Source organism: Oryctolagus cuniculus, chromosome 6 (genome assembly GCF_964237555.1).
Source record: "Oryctolagus cuniculus chromosome 6, mOryCun1.1, whole genome shotgun sequence".
Taxonomy (NCBI): Eukaryota; Metazoa; Chordata; class Mammalia; order Lagomorpha; family Leporidae; genus Oryctolagus; species Oryctolagus cuniculus.
In genome coordinates, this window is record NC_091437.1 from 137,766,996 (window position 1) to 137,783,381 (window position 16,386).

At 33.0% G+C, this 16,386-nt stretch overlaps 1 protein-coding gene across 10 annotated transcripts in view; it reads right to left on the reverse strand.

Moving 5' to 3' along the window:
• Positions 1–16,386, reverse strand: part of CSMD3 (CUB and Sushi multiple domains 3) — a 1,302,111-nt gene that overhangs the window by 88,470 nt on the left and 1,197,255 nt on the right. For all 10 annotated transcript variants that reach the window (XM_051844773.2, XM_051844775.2, XM_051844772.2 and 7 more), the window contains 3 exons: positions 15,013–15,201; positions 14,216–14,393; positions 13,099–13,244 (listed from right to left, as the gene is read on the reverse strand). In XM_051844773.2, the coding sequence (XP_051700733.2) occupies positions 13,099–13,244; positions 14,216–14,393; positions 15,013–15,201 (513 nt within the window). The remainder of the gene's footprint in view (positions 1–13,098; positions 13,245–14,215; positions 14,394–15,012; positions 15,202–16,386) is intronic.

Genomic DNA, 16,386 nt, shown 5'->3' on the forward strand with positions numbered 1-16,386 from the left:
CTGCAGATTACTATCATTTCAAACATCTACAGTCTAGTACTTTAGCCTGCTTATAAAAGCACTTGGTTTGCAGGAATGTCAATATTCAAGAAAAACTTTGCCCTACACAAAGGCTTACCAGAGCATAAAGAAGCCCAGGGAAGGAACCTATAACCTTAATTTTTGAGAAAAAGCCTTGTAGACTGTAAATAGGGATTTAATTTTTTTTTCATGAACTTAGAACTTAAAAAAAAATAAGGAATAATTATAAAGGTAAAAAGGTATTGTAAGAAACAGCCAAAAAGGAAGAGAAAAGAGAGGAAAATTCAGAGAACCCTAAGCAGAGAAATCCTAGTGAGTTTATGCTTTAGAGAATATTTTATCTAACCTTAATGTAGAATATAATCAGTTCAGAAATTAGAGAAATATAGAAATAGCCACATGTGTATTGTTTTCATTTGTATTTGGCTGGAAAGTTATTTTTAATCTTCATGTTAATCACAATTTGTTGTATTATTTTTAAAGAAGAAGCATCTTTATCTTTACGTGGAACCCGTGACTGCTGTTATCAGTGGAATGTGCTTAGTGATCCTGACAACTCATTTGCAGAGTCACCAGGCTAGAGGTAGTAAAGCTTTATTAATGAGGAGTATGAGGCTCAGAGATATTATCTTACTTTTCCAAGACCACATAGAGCTGTGAACTAAAGTCTGCCTTATTCTTAGTTATTTTCCATCATCATTAATTTCATCAACTGTCTCCCTAGAAGCTAAGGGATCACTGTACTGCCATAGAGCATCTGGGATTTATGCCCTTACATTCCACTTCTACTTCAATAACATTGTATATTGATCAATTTTATAAACTTCAATTCTGAGCAAATTTTTCTTTGAGTAAATTTCTACAACTTCTTCTGAATGATTCACTAATTCTTTTCAAAATTTTCTAAAAATTTTTGAGATAATATATTTTTAATTCATAGTCAATAGCTTAATGTATCACCAAATTTGTCCAATAAACAAAAAGTAAACACATCATATTTCAGCAGGAATATAGGCAAATGCTATAGACAATAATCAAATGAAAAGATGTAAATTTCAGTCATACATTTTACATTTTAAAATAGTTTTTAACAAGTCAATAATTAGATCCATTAGCTATGCATATAATTCAACAATAATTTGCTAAGTAATAGACAGAATGTAGAATTCCTAAGAAATAGTCTAAATTTATAATGTTCCCTAAGATGATGCTCAGTTGTAAAACTGCAAATGGAGATGAAACAGAAACAAATGTGGGTCGGGAGGAACTAGTGGACATAATCTAAGAAGCATTTCCATGAGATGTTTTTCAGAGTTGGGCTATGCAATTTTTAATTTAAAAGAATGAGCAGGGGATAATAATTTGAAGCCTCTTCATGTTTTTCTTTTGACACTTATAAAGTACTACAAATTGCTAAATTTTAAGCGCCTTTCAATAATTGCTTTTACTCTTCATCAATTTCTTTTAGCTAATGCTTTAATAGAATTCTAGGACTTTCCAGTGTCTTTCATTCTTTCTGCCAGATCTCAATCTAGACCACTTGTCATGTTATACCTGGTACACTTAGTTTAAAAGTGTCTCCAAAAACTAATGTATTTACTGGAATTTCAGAATGTTATTTGAAATAGGGCTGTTGCAGATGGAATTAGCTAAATTGAAGTCATATTAAATTAAGGTGGATCCTTAATCCAATATGACTAGTGTCCCTACAAAAAAGATGCTAAAATCCCCTGAAACAGATACATAGGGAAGACAGCCATGTGTTAAGGGAGACAGAAATTATGGTAATTCATCTAAAAGCTAAGGAATACTTAAGATTGTTACCCATCACCACAAATAGGACAGGGAAAGGAAGCATCATCACCTAGAGCATTGGAGTAGGGAGGAACGATACTGCCAATATGTCAATACACTGACTGCAGATGTCTGGCCTCCAGAATTGTTAAAGAATAAATTTCTCTTATTTTAAACTACACTGGATTATTAACTGGCTTACTTTCTGTGCCTCTCTTTCATAAAACATACACACTGGTAAAGTGGTAGAAGAGAATCAAGACAGTGTTTATGTGGAATTCAGTATGAGTAAAGGATTCTGTGAGATATTCAATATGGCTCTTTTGTTAATCAACAAAATGCTTCATGAAAAGTGTCTCAGCGGTCGGCGCTATGGCTCATTGGGTATAACCACCGACTGCAGGGCCAGCATCCCTTATGGCCGCTGGTTCAAGTCCTGGCTGTGCCACTTCTGATCCAGCTCTCTGCTATGGCCTGGGAAAGCAGTAGAATATAGACCAAGTCCTTGGGCCCCTGCACCAGCATAGGAGACCTGGAAGAAGCTCCTGGATTCAGATCGGCACAGCTCCCACCATTGTGGCCCACTGGGGAGTGAACCAATGGATGGAAGACCTCTCTCTCTACCTCTCCTCTCTCCGTGTAACTCTAACTTTCATGTAAATAAATAAATCTTTAAAAAAAGAAAGAAAGTGTATCAGTTATGATGCTTGTATCCCAGATTGGAACACTGATTCAATTCCCAGCTTGGGCTCCTAACTCCAGCTTTCTGACAACGCAGATACTGGAAGGTAGCAGATGGCTAACTGAGCCCTCAGCACCCAATTGGGAGACTGAGCTTCAGCCCAGAGCCAGTGGATGAGAGCCATTCCTCTTTTAGCTTTGCTGTCTCTCTGTTTCTCAAATAAAAACATTTTTAGAGGATATATAAGCATATCTATCTTACAAAATGGGATACACATTTTAGAATGGTTGAATTTTTTGCCAAGTTCACAGAGGCAGAATTTTAACCAAGTTCTGATTGAAAATTAAGATATATTTTCCACATTTACAGACAAATAAACCTGGATTGGAATATTCTCTTGATGCTTCCACTTTCCTATTATCAATTCACAGTGGCTTTTCCTAGCCTACAAGTTAAATTTATAATCTTAGATAAAGGAGCCTCATTCCATAAATTCTCACTAATTCATAAAATTAGATGTCTGCTACACTCCAGAAAAAAAAAAAAAAAACTTTCTAAGGTCTCTTGTATTGTCTATATTAATTCTCTACCACATCCATTAATTTTTGGCAATCTTGTTAGTCTGAAAATTGGCTATTCAGCATTTAGATTTTTACTGCTTCAATTGTGTAATCCTTATATTTTCCTGCATTAGGCCTTGTTTCATTTGTCATTTATGTAGGGACATTTTATACATATATACGTTTCTTTTTATACCTGACACGATTCATTTGGTTGTTTCTGAGATAAATTAGTGTTGACCTCCTAGAACCCACTGAACCCCATAGGGTTCTGAGAATGTAATGATGAATAAAGTACATACAATCCTATCAGTATACACACAAAGAGTTGGTGAGAAAAATATTAATTAAATACTTTCAAAACCAGTTGAAGGAAGGGATATGTAGTGTGTGTGTGTGTATGTGTGTGTCCACATGTGCATGAGTGAGAGAGGGAGAAGGAAAGCAAGAGAGAAGGAGATAGAGAGGGAGAGTGTTAGAGAGAGAGGTCTTGGGCACAGTAAAACTAGCAAAGAAATTCAGAGTGGACAGTAATAGAGCTCTGGGTCAAGCGAAAAGGAATAAGGAAGAGCTAAAACAAGGCTACTTCAAACACGAATCTAGAGACTGCACCCAGCATTTTGTTTATTTTAATCTGAGACCAATGGGAAGTATTCGAAAAAGTTCAAGATTGGGAATAATGTGGTCAGAGTTTTACTTTAAAAAATCATCCTGGCTATGGTAGAAGAAAACATAAAAACTGGAAAGGGAGAGGAGGAGATGCCTCAGAGATTAATAAAGAATCTATACTAGAGTGAGTGGTAAACAATTGTTGATTACTTCTAAAAAACAGCATTCCCAGATGAATTACAAGTTTAAAAAAGTGAGAGAGAGAGAGAGAGAGAGAGAGAGAGAGAGAAAGGTCTTCCTTCCATTGGTTCACTCCCCAAATGGCCGCTATGGCTGGTGCTGTGCCGATCCAAAGTCAGGAGCCAGGTACCTCCTCCTGGTCTCCCATGCAGGTGCAGGGCCCAAGGATTTGGGCCATCCTCTACTGCCTTCCTGGGCCACAGCAGAGAGCTAGACTGGAAGAGTAGCAACTGGGACTAAGACTCTGCTTCAGTTTTCTCATCTGTATAATATATAAAACTAAGATTGAGGAGTGGGAGTTTGGTGCAGTAAAGCCATCTCCTGGGATAGTTACACTTCATACCAGAATGCCTGGGTTCAGGTTCTGATCTGTTTCAGCTTACTACTAACATACAGGCTGGGAGGCAGCAAGTGCTGGCTCAGGTAGCTAGGTCCATGCAACCTACATGGGAGTCCTGTCTGAATTCTGGCCTCTTGGCTTCAGAGTAGCCCAATCCCAACTTTTGCAAGCATTTGAGGAGTGAACCAGCAAATGGGAGATCCTTCAATCTTTCTTTCTGGCTGTCTGAATTTCAAATAGATAGTAAAAAATTAAAGAGAAAAAGTTATTTTAATAAATTAAAACTATTTTAAAGCATGTAGAATAGGTTGAAGCACATATAATTATTTAAAAGGAAGAGTACGTTCTCTGTTTGGCATATATTAACATCATTATGGCTGCAATACTGACTCTTATGTCCCTGCCTATAAATGCCAAATTTCAAGTGACTCCATTTTTCTAACAAATACAATGCCATTTAAAGTATACACACGATTTCCTGAAATATTTCCAACTATTCATGTTGTTTATATTCTGATTTTACTGGGGTGTACTTTGAAAATGCTGAGATTCTTATTGTTTTGTATTGACATATATTATACTGTAATATAAAATGCATAATTTCAGCAATACTTACGACAGTCTATAGTCAGGTACCATATAAGTGATATATAACTGGGTTCTCAAAATAATCAGCACAATGTTTTGGAAATCATACTCAAAACTAGATAATAACTAATTGAACTGACAATATATTTTCTTATACAAAATATATGCTTTAATTACTTTGGAAGAAAATAAACAAATATGGTACAAATAAATCAAATATTATATGGGTTAGACTCATAGACTGAATTTTAAGTCACCTTATATGTCATCTAGCCTAATCTCTTTTTGTTCGGGGTGAAGGGAAGAAAGTTATCTAGAGTAGTAAAATGAGGTAGACAAAGTCACACACTCATTTACTAGCAGAACTGAAACTACTAAGTGATATAAATTATGTCATCTACATTTTCCATAGTGTGAACATATATTTTAGTTCACATTTTTATGGGTTATTCTATTTAGAAACAGTTTTGCAGTAGTGGCCTTCAAAAGAAAAGCTGTGCAAGATAGATGTTTATAATTTTAAAATAAACATTTGATTTAAATCCATGTTTTCTTTAGAAGAATCATTTGATTTGTCATGTCACTTATTATTGAACAACTAAATGAAGGCATAATACTCTACATGTCAGTATCTTTGGGACTTGGCCATTTGAATAGTGTCCTATTTTTGTTTAAATGTACATCAATATCTTGTTACTGATACAACACATTTGCTTCTTGAAAATGCTTTAGGATTTGTTTCTGGCAATATTTTTTTGGCTATTTTTGTTTTCCTATTTTATTTGCAATGAAACATCCAACACATTTCCAAAAAAGAATGCTGCGTTTATCTATTTCTATTCAACTGAGCTATTAAAGGGTTCTTCAAAAAGAAAAAACAGAACACTGGCAAATTGCCATTCCCTTTCCAAACCAAAAAAGTACAAATGCATAACCTTTTTGTTAAATGAAAACACAGTATTCCTCGCAATAGACAAAAATACCATTCTATATTCCCTTACAAATTCTAAGCTTTATAAAAGCCCCCACCAACTTCAGTGGTGACCCACATTTCTTCAAATATGATAATATCATGACTAGGGAAAGATATGGGGGAGGAAAGCAGTGCTAATTATATATTCAGTTATATAATTTGGATATATTATTTCAAAAGTTATCTAAAATAAGTTCAAGCATTTCCAATTGAAAGAATTTAAACAAACACAACTCAAGTTCTAATGAACTGGGAAAATAATAAACAATTATTTCCATTTTGCAGAGAATCTGCTGGTGAGTTGACATGAACTATAGAGGTAAATTACATTGGAGCTGTGCTTATATCACTTGCAAACATCACTTTGTTCCATTAACATTTTATAATCATTTTATAATCAATATTTTATAATCAATCTGTTTTATGACTGTATAAGGGAAAATATTAGAAATCAGGAACAATTGCTCATGCTAAGATTTAAAGGTGAGAGAAACAAAGTCCATCATAAGAAATGGATCCACAAGAAGGCATTCTTGGTATTTCCCTAAAAAAAATGGATAACAAAAGATATTAGGAAAGTTCCTGAATCAGCAGAGGGAAATTCCAATATCCATTGCATGAATTGACTTCCTTGATGCTAAGTGAAGGTATCCTGTCTTAGTACTGAGCCCATTAGAATCTGAAAAGTAATGTGCACATTAATAGATTACAGAGAACTTATGGATGACAGTTTGTCATCAGTCTCTTCTGTTCTCTACTGCAGTTTGGTTTGCTTTTGCTGTAAAGAAACATGCTACAGTTTTACTACAGTTATACTTTAAAACATATTTAATTACTTATTTTGAAAGTCAAAATTACAGAGAGATATCCTCCATCCACTGCTTCGCTCCCAAGATGACTACAATAGCCAGCACTGGGCCAAGCTGAAGCCAGGAACGAGGAGCTTCGTTGGGGCATCCCACATTCATGGAAGGGGGCCAGGCATTTAGACCATCATCTGCTGCCTTCTCAGACTATTATCAGGGAGCTGGATCACAAATGGAGTAACTGGACACAAACCAGCACCTGTATGGGATGCCAGCATCTCAGGCAGCAGCTTTACCGCCTAAATGACAACGCTGGCCTCTATGGCTATCTTTATTGTACTTTAGACTAATATATTGACTATGTTGAGAAGGAAAAAAAAGGTTATTTGTATTTTCTGTCAGTTTGGCACTGATAGGCATAGTCTTCTGTTGAACATGAACAATTTCTCAAGTCTTAATAGGCAAGATAAACATTTGGCCTTGTTGGAACAAGACAAAAACAAGACCTTTCTATAATCATAATTAAAGAACCAAGAACACTACACAAACCATGAAAATGACTAAGATTGAAACACAATTGCTAATATGAGTGAACACCGCTTCTGTACTAATTATGTACATGTGTTCCATTCTGTCCATATTCTAGAAAAACAGTATTGAGACTTCCAGTCACAGAGCTGCTCCAACAGTCTGACATCACTCAGTCCAGAAGAAAACCTTTTTTTCTTTTTTCCCAAAACCAACCACATTGTCTAAACCCTGTAACAAGCCTTTCCCAAAGCCTCTTGCTGAGATGGCGGTTTCTCTTTTGCTGTGTAGTCTCACAAGTCAATAAAACCAATTTTGCTTAACAAAAAGCTCTGTTCCTTTTTTTTTTTTTTTTTGATACCAGAGACAGGAACATACTGTATTCAATAAAATATCATACTTTATCCATGGACCTCACACATGATAACAGCAAAGTGTCAAGATATAGGAAGCAATTTCGACATGACTTTTAGTGGATTGTAAAAATAGCCATTGAATAGCACTATCTTTCCCTCATAACAGTTTAACCAATTTGGTTGTTTTTTTTGTTTGTTTGTTTGTTTTTTTTTTTTTTTTTTTTTTTTTTTTAGCTCCACCACTTCAATTTACACACACACATCCACACACACACACACCCCATTCTATGATGTTCAAACCACCCAAGCACTCTGAACACAAACAGTGAAATTCTTTATGAACTAAGGGATCCAACTATTAAAATACAAAAGGAAGTCTTTAGTTATATGAGGCAATTATGATCTGTATTTTATATAAAATGTGTCCTTATATCTGAAGCTGTTTCTTTCAGGATGAGACACTGTAGAGTTAAATATACTTATTCTCAACCACAAAATGTATTGTAAAGATAACATAGCCTGTAAAAGATGACCTGGAAAGCATTACAACATTTTTATATATATTTCTCCAAAGTAATGAGTAATTATGTAACCAATTCACCTTTAACAGAAATGACAATAATGGATGTCAACTTGTAAATCATATTGTAGCAGCACCTGTTTCACTCTGGAGGAAGCATTCCAAGGTCCCCAGTGGATGGCTGAAGTCACCAACATCACCAACACCTTTATTATAAGGGGACTTCAAAAGTTTGTGGAAAATGCAACTAAAAGATACATTTATTCTGGTGCAAAGAATTTCATGCAGAGTTTTTTTCATATTACACATTTTCCATGAACTTACTGAAGATCCCTCATAATGTTGTTTTTTCCGATAATTATATACCTATTTACAGTTTAATTTATAAATTAGGCATTACTAATAAATAAAAATTAACAATATTAACTAATAATAAAATAAAACAATGATAACAAAATACTGTAATAACAGTTATTTAAAACTTAGTTGGTTATTCCTAGAATTTTCCACTTAATATTTTTGGACAGCAGCTCATAGCAGATACTTGAAACTATGAAAGTGAAACCATGGATAAGGGAGGCACTACTGTATGCTCATTAAGAAAATCTATGATAAGCAAGTTGAGTTTCTCTAAAACTCTAATGCTAGAAAAGAAGAGTCATATAACAGACTTAAACCTCTTAAAATGACAATTTCTATTTTAAATTGATTAGTATAGATTCTAACTATACTCAAGTCTTCAGGTTATTTTGGTTGGCATAAGTTGGAAGGCCATAAAACTAACTTTATAATGGCATAATGGCTAAGTATAATAACTTTATACTGTATACTTTTAAAGGATCACACAAAATTTTGATAAATCTACCAAGTATTATTGTTAGCTCATAGGTTCTGGAAAAGAGAAACACTAAGAAGTCTGAAGTTCCAAGTTGTAATTAGGCATCTTCTGGAGATTGAGCTGACTGATCATCTCACTATGAAAGAAGAAATCATTTTTGCTGAATTTTAAAAGAAAAATTAAGATTTTATACCATTAAATATAATATAGTCATGATATAACATATGCTTAGGATATTGCCTGTCAGTAAGTAGGCAATACACTTTAGTCATTGTACTGCTGTCTTCATTTTTACAAAGAGTTCTTTTTTGTAGTTGGGCAGATATATTTTGAATTCTGGCCGGCCCTTCTATATATTAGTTCTCTGGATTTGTGCAGAGCACCTATCTTTCCATTCAGTTGTTCTATTATTGGAAAAGAGATAATGACATCTACTTTATATGGTATCACGAACATTTGCAAGGATACATGGAAATCACATAATCCGGTGCCAAGTATTTTGAGCCTCAGTAAATGGTAGCAGTGCGTATTACACAAAGTCATCACCTGATAAAACATGCAATTAAAAGAGATTTTGTGTAATTTACTTTTAAGAGGTCATTGATTAGGATTCAGTACTATTATTATTTATTATAAGCCAATGCAATCTTGATTCCACAGCAGATATGAAGAAAATTCACCCTTATTTCAGAGATTTACAATTACAGCATTATAGTGACAAAAATATTTCCTCAAAATGAAGAAGAAATATGATATCTGAGGTAAATGCCTCAACATTTATGCCTGTCCTATTTTTCATTGCACAGAACTTTCATTTTGCAAAGCTTTTTATGAATGTTATTCTTGATCATGAAAGGTTTTATGAAAGTGATGTTTTATAACAGATGGCTGGCTGGATCTCATAAAGTCAGGGTACAGAAAAAAAACCACATTTTTTCTTTCCAAGTGTATTAATATACAAATAAAGCTTAAATGGTCAATGTGACCTTAAGAAAGTAAATAAAAAGACTCAACTGTCAAATTTATAAAATAAATACACAAATCTTCTCACTTCTCACTTACAGGGCAATGTATAACAGAAGAAGCTATTAAATCAACAAGAAATTTTAAAGAAAACTGAGTGAGGGAGTAAACCATCCTAAAGTTAGATATGCACAATCAGTTTAAAATAAGTGGTAAATAATTATCTACTTGGCTTAATTCTCAAAAAGTATGGCATGGCTTAGCCAACCTTTTATCATTTTGAAAGCTTATTTTGGAATTGAGCTATTGCTACTAAATTTGGGCCAGGTATGTGATAATATATTTTAATTTTAATAATTGCATTTAATTGCATTAATATCAATTTGACAGGAGAGATTTTTGTTATTGCTTTTGTGAAGGTGGATACATATACCTATACTCATTCTAAGTCAATTTTTAAAAAAGGTATCTCTAGCACGGTTCAAATAAACACCTTTATATAAAGATCTGAATGCACATTTCCCACTATAAAACTAAAATATACTAAATTTATAGTAAAATTATAAAAGGAGTAAAAGATGAAATGTGTTCTGTCTCTTCAAAAAAGCACTCACCATTATTAAACTCATAAGGCTACAAAACAACATTCCATACCATAATTAAGATAAAATGAGTAAATACGATCATAGAAAAGATGGTATTGAGCACTATGAATTCAAATTGTCAAGAAGTAAGGGAAATAGGACTTAATCTAAGGACACTGAAATAACTGAAGATGAGGAAGTTACCAATAGTATTAACAAGGAGCTGACTTTATGATTTAGGAATGGAAGCTCAGGAGGCAATGAGAAAACCAACTTCACTGGAGTTGAGTAGGGACCAGGCAGTAAGATTCAGTGAACTTGATTACAGAGATTACAGAGTGGCTTTAAATTTGGCTTAGTTGGCTTTATGCATTCTTACAAATGAAGGTAAGGATCTAAGCAGATCAGCAACACAGTCATCTTTTGGGATTAGAAGAATGTAAAGTTATCAGTAAATTCTTAACATAAATGCTAGCTACATCCTCAAACTTCAAGTTTATTTTAATTTTTGTGTAAAATTCTCAGAGCTATTGGTTCAAATATTACATTTCAATAGGCCCTAGAAAATAATTCAAAGTATAAAACAACAATAAAAATAAATGCTCTAAATGAAAATATAACAAATGAGATGATATATGGTAAGGATGCATCTATTGAAAAATGTAGTCTGTTAGGCACTATGTTAACTCTATATTATCTATTATCTTCAATTATGACATCATCAGTTTAATGCTGATAATAGTGATGATGACAGTATTTCTCACTTGAACTAAACAAAATTGTCAATATTCAGCACTTTTTGCCCAACAAGGTCATAGGATTGAATCTAACATATGCCAACGATGGGAATAAATTCTGAACATCCAATATGTCATCTAATTCTTTCAGCAGCAGTACCAGGTGGGTTCACAATGAGGGAAGATGAGACGGAAGGTCACCATGTCTAGGATCAACTGGAAAAATAACTGAATATTTGATCTGCTTCATTCTTAAGGCAGTTTATATCATACATATCTCAAAAAAAAAAAACAATGAAAAAGTCAAACAAACATATTTTTGGAGTGGTAATATGTGCATACATTCACAGACATGATTGTAAATATGCATTCATATTTTGTAAGTATGTATTCATACATTCTGTTATCCACGTATTCTCTGTAAAACTACACACACACATACTACTGTCCCTTCCTCTGATAATATTTCCCCTTTGAAATGTCTCCTAAATTTCATGAGAATATTATACTCATTATAGGGTTATGTGATGGTTATTTATAGTCCATCAATGAATATTCCCTTCTTTTTGACTTATTTAGGCAAGATGCAATATGATACAAATTTAGGCATGGATCCACAAAGAGAGAAAATGTACATAATATAATTCACCAATTAATTTATCTTTCGTCTTCATTGACTATTGGTCTCTGGATTATGATTATAAAAGTAATAATGTTATTCTAACAGCCTAGATATGTATGTACTTGTTGCTAGCATCAATGATCAATTCAGTATAAAGAAAAATGAGTTACTAAAGAAATAGCAGTCTAAAATAAATGTTCTAATCTAATGCCCCATTTTCTAACTGGCAGTGCCAGAGTACATCTGCAGCTCTGTTGCCCATGTGCATGATGATGAGGACATTATTTATATACCCTCTAGCTGGTTCATAACTACTAAGGTCAAGCAATTCAAATATTTTATGGTCAATTCTCCTGCTATTTTCAACTTACTGTATTTTAAATTCCTTTGAACACAATATAATTGACTTACCATATGTTCATTGAATAAGAGCTTTTTATAGCAAATATTTTAATACATCGTGTTAAAAAGGGGGAAAATGAAGCTGTATAGAAATTAATGGACAAAAAATGCCCTCCACATTTTCATAGATTTTATAAATGCGTTTTAGTAGATTACAGATTCTATGAAATATTTATGTACTTGCCTGACAAAGTTACATGAGACAGAATGTGTTTCAATGACTGTGGCCAGAGCATTAAAAAGGATTTAATCATTAAAAATAAACATTATTATTTATAATTACATGAAATCAATTTGAAATAAAAATTTGTAAATGAAACAATCTCTGTAGTACTCTCTGAATGTCTTTACAAAGGTTAACATTAAGACAGCACTAGAAACAATTTTATACAAATAGAATTCATCCTCTTCATAAATTATTCTACAGAATAAAAGCTATAAACTTAATGATCTATTATAGACACTTAAAATATAATATTCTAGAATAGATACAGTTTAGAAACAAGGGTAGAAATGAATGAGTAATGTAATTCGAAGCATAAAGATATTTGATGCTAATTTTAGAAAGATTCACAGCAGGTTGAATAGATTAAACATTTTGCATAGAAAAAGTCTGTTGATGCCTCAAAATTACATGCAATAAAAATATGAACAGCTGGCTCTCTTTTATTGGTTTCCATGCAAAAGTGATTATTTTCCACTAGGTAATTACTGATTGATTTATTTCTCATATCCATTTGCTCACATTTTAATGTTTCTAACTACTTAGCAGAGGTCATCCTTTGCAAGTAAATGCATTTGAAACGCTACAGTCACACTGATGATAAATGAGTCAAATTTTAATACTTTTTAAATCATTGCTTAAATATATACTGCATTCAATTTTTCCAGGGCAATTAAAACAAATAAAATAGAAACTCATAGATAATACCAACCATGATAACTGAGCACAAAAAAGCCACTTGTGGTGAAATCACTGTGGAATTTGATTAGAATCTGATTTGAAGTGCTGTAGACAGATTCCAGTGCAGTATTACCACTGAATTGACCGATCTGAGGTGAGTTTTGGTCTGGTCCATCCCTATTACGTAGGGGTCGGGAAAGAGGAAAGATTGAAATTGATGTTTTTAGAGATTTTTACACCAAATTTAATGAAAGTATTGCATTTATATACTTTTATAATATATAAATAATAAATGCAAATAGATGAAATGGCCAAGAATGATAAATCAGATGGGTATTTTATATCTGTATGGCTGATAATATACTATGACATAAAATGTAAACATAGATCACACCTTTACATAAATGAAATATACCCATATTAGATTTAATGAACAAATTGTCTTTGGCTTTGATCAAGATTCATTCTGTTAAATGTTCTCAAATGAGGTTTGTCCTTTCATTTTCTTCAGCAAGTATCTTGAGAATTACAGACTGTTCACATTAGAAAAATTTTCAAAATTTATAAAATAATTTAATTGAACTGTAATTTATTAATTCAGACATTTTCTTCATATTTTAAAATGAAGATATTTAAATAAACAAGATAAAATACAAAGATTTTCAAAAAGTTAATAGAAATTATATATTAAGAAAAACTCGAGACTGGATTTCAAACATTTTTCATCATAATAAGCATGTTTTAATTTCATTTTCCATTAATACTTTATAACATTTTGATAATAATTATTATATTAAATACTACATTAATTCTCTTTTATTGTGCCAGTTTTTGTAAATGAGAACTTTCTTCTTGTAAACTTACTTGACTAATTCACTGTTTTAGCATGTTAACTTAATAACAATTTGAAATTTTTTTTTTTCACTTCAGAAGATTTTGCTCTACAATGTTTAGTAACTTCATGGGGTATTTAGGCCAAAACCTGTTCCTCCTGTTTGTCTCCTTCTGCAGTACATATACTGTCACTCAGTTACTCCACTCCAAAAATCATATGGAAATTTATAACATGATTTGGCATATTTTCTTTCCTACATTTTTTTCAGTGTCATATACAGTTGAATCAACCATTAACAATGGTCCTGGCTTACCATACAGTAATAAAATCATAGATTGGTTCAGTTTGAAGGACAGTAAAATTGATGTAGATTCCATTCCCAGGAGGCACTCTTACAAGCCAAAAACAATCTTGAAAGTTTGGATATTCATCAGGATAACCAGGAGAATAAATGGTGCCATTCATTGCAGTTATATTCCCACCACAGAGAGCTGAAGAAAAAAAGTCAAAAAATGTGAAAATTAATTACAATATACTGATGATAAAGAAAATAACAAAGGCCTTATAACTCTTAAGTAGTATTAAATACATCTGGGTTCTGTTTTTACCTCAGTTGATATATAAAATAAAGTTGATAATGAATCCCAAAATACAATCAACTTTGATTTATTTTTCCATATGAGGTATGTCACCTAGTCTTTATTTTTTATTACCACTAGATTTACAAAGTACATGGTCTTCTCTTTATTCAAATATTTTATATCAATGCAAATATTGTTTACCCTTTATTTATCTAACGTAGAGATAGGAGAGAGAGAGAGAGAGAGAGAGAGAGAGAGAGAGAAAGAGAGAGATCCTTATAAAAGGATCCAAGCCCTTTTTATTTAAAAGCATTTCATAGAGGAAAGAAACTCCAAATTCAGTAGCAGCATCTGGATTAGTTATTATATAAAAATGAGTAGTAACTACATAAGCATATGTGTGTATAAGTGTGTGTGTGTGTGTGTGTGTGTGCAACTCCCGACTCGTACAGAAATGTAAGAGGAGCTCTAAAGTATTAAATATGTTTTCTCCCCGAGTGGAAAGGAAAATAGCTTCAAGTTAACATACCTTCACACCTTGGAAGTGGATGATTCCAATTACGACTGACTCCATGAAGGCATGTGAGAGCTGAATTTCCAATTAATGTGTATCCTGGGAAACATTCAAATGAAATGGTTTGACCCACAGTAAAATCATTGCCAATTACAAAACCATTTCGAAATGGGCGTGGATCAGGACAACTTTGCAACTGATAGGCTGGAAAAAGAAGAAAAGAAAGATGTTTTTGCCTTCTGAATTGCAGAAATCACAGTTAGACATTATTTGAACTTCCAAATAGATGAGGTGTTGCTTGTACTTAGCTGTAACTAGTAATCCTTGTTATAATAAATGATGTCAATCACAGTTTGATATGATTTTCTTCTCATGCAACAATTTTCATATTTGCAACATTACTACTATTAATAAAAATGCATCTGGTCTCTTCATACACTTGTGTACCTTATTTAAATTAGAAATTTTAATGGGAATGTAAATTCCTCTTATAGTCAGAATTTTCATCAAATATACGCTGATTTCCTTACTCGAATGAAATTGCTTCCTTGCTATTTTGCAAGTACAAAAAATAAGCCCAATTCTTAATCTTTTTACATGTTTTACCAATTGTTCTCTAAAAGAAACAAACCATGATTTCCCTCTGTTGAGGTTCTCCAAAAAGTCATTTAGTAAAATAATGTACTAAGAACATATCTTATAATATAAAATAAACATCTTAATTCAGTTATTGTGATATTTTTGGCATTACAGTATAAATGCCTATTTATTTTTTCTATTGCTTATGTGGTTCTACATGATATATGATATCAAATCTTTGCTTGATGTGCTTATCATTATATTCCAAAGCCTTGCCCAATTGCCTTTCATACAGTTAGGTATTTAGTAAACATTGTTAAGTGAATTTTGAACCTATGAACAGGATACATATTCATATAAATATTTGAAATGTTATAATTAAGAAGCTCAAAATTGTATATGAATTAATACAGTATAATTTATAGTAATTAAAGGGTTTTTTCCTATAAAGATTTTTTTTTTTATTTAAAAGACAGAGCTAGAGCGAGAGAGGGAGAGACAGACAGATCTTCCATTTACTGATTCAATCCCCAAATGGCTACAACTGCCAGGGTTGGGCCAGTCCAAAGCCAGGAGCCCAAAGCTTCCTCTGGGTACTCATTGTGGGTCCAGGGGCCCAAGCACTTGGGCCATCTTCTGCTGCTTTCCAGGTGTATTAGCTTGGAACTGGATTGGAAGTGGAGCAGCAGGGACTTGAACCCCTCCCCCCCCCCCCCCCCCCCCCCCCGTATAGGATGTGAACACCACAGACAATGGCTTTACCTGATATGTCACAGTGCCACCCACAAAGACAACTTTCTTAAAAAAAAA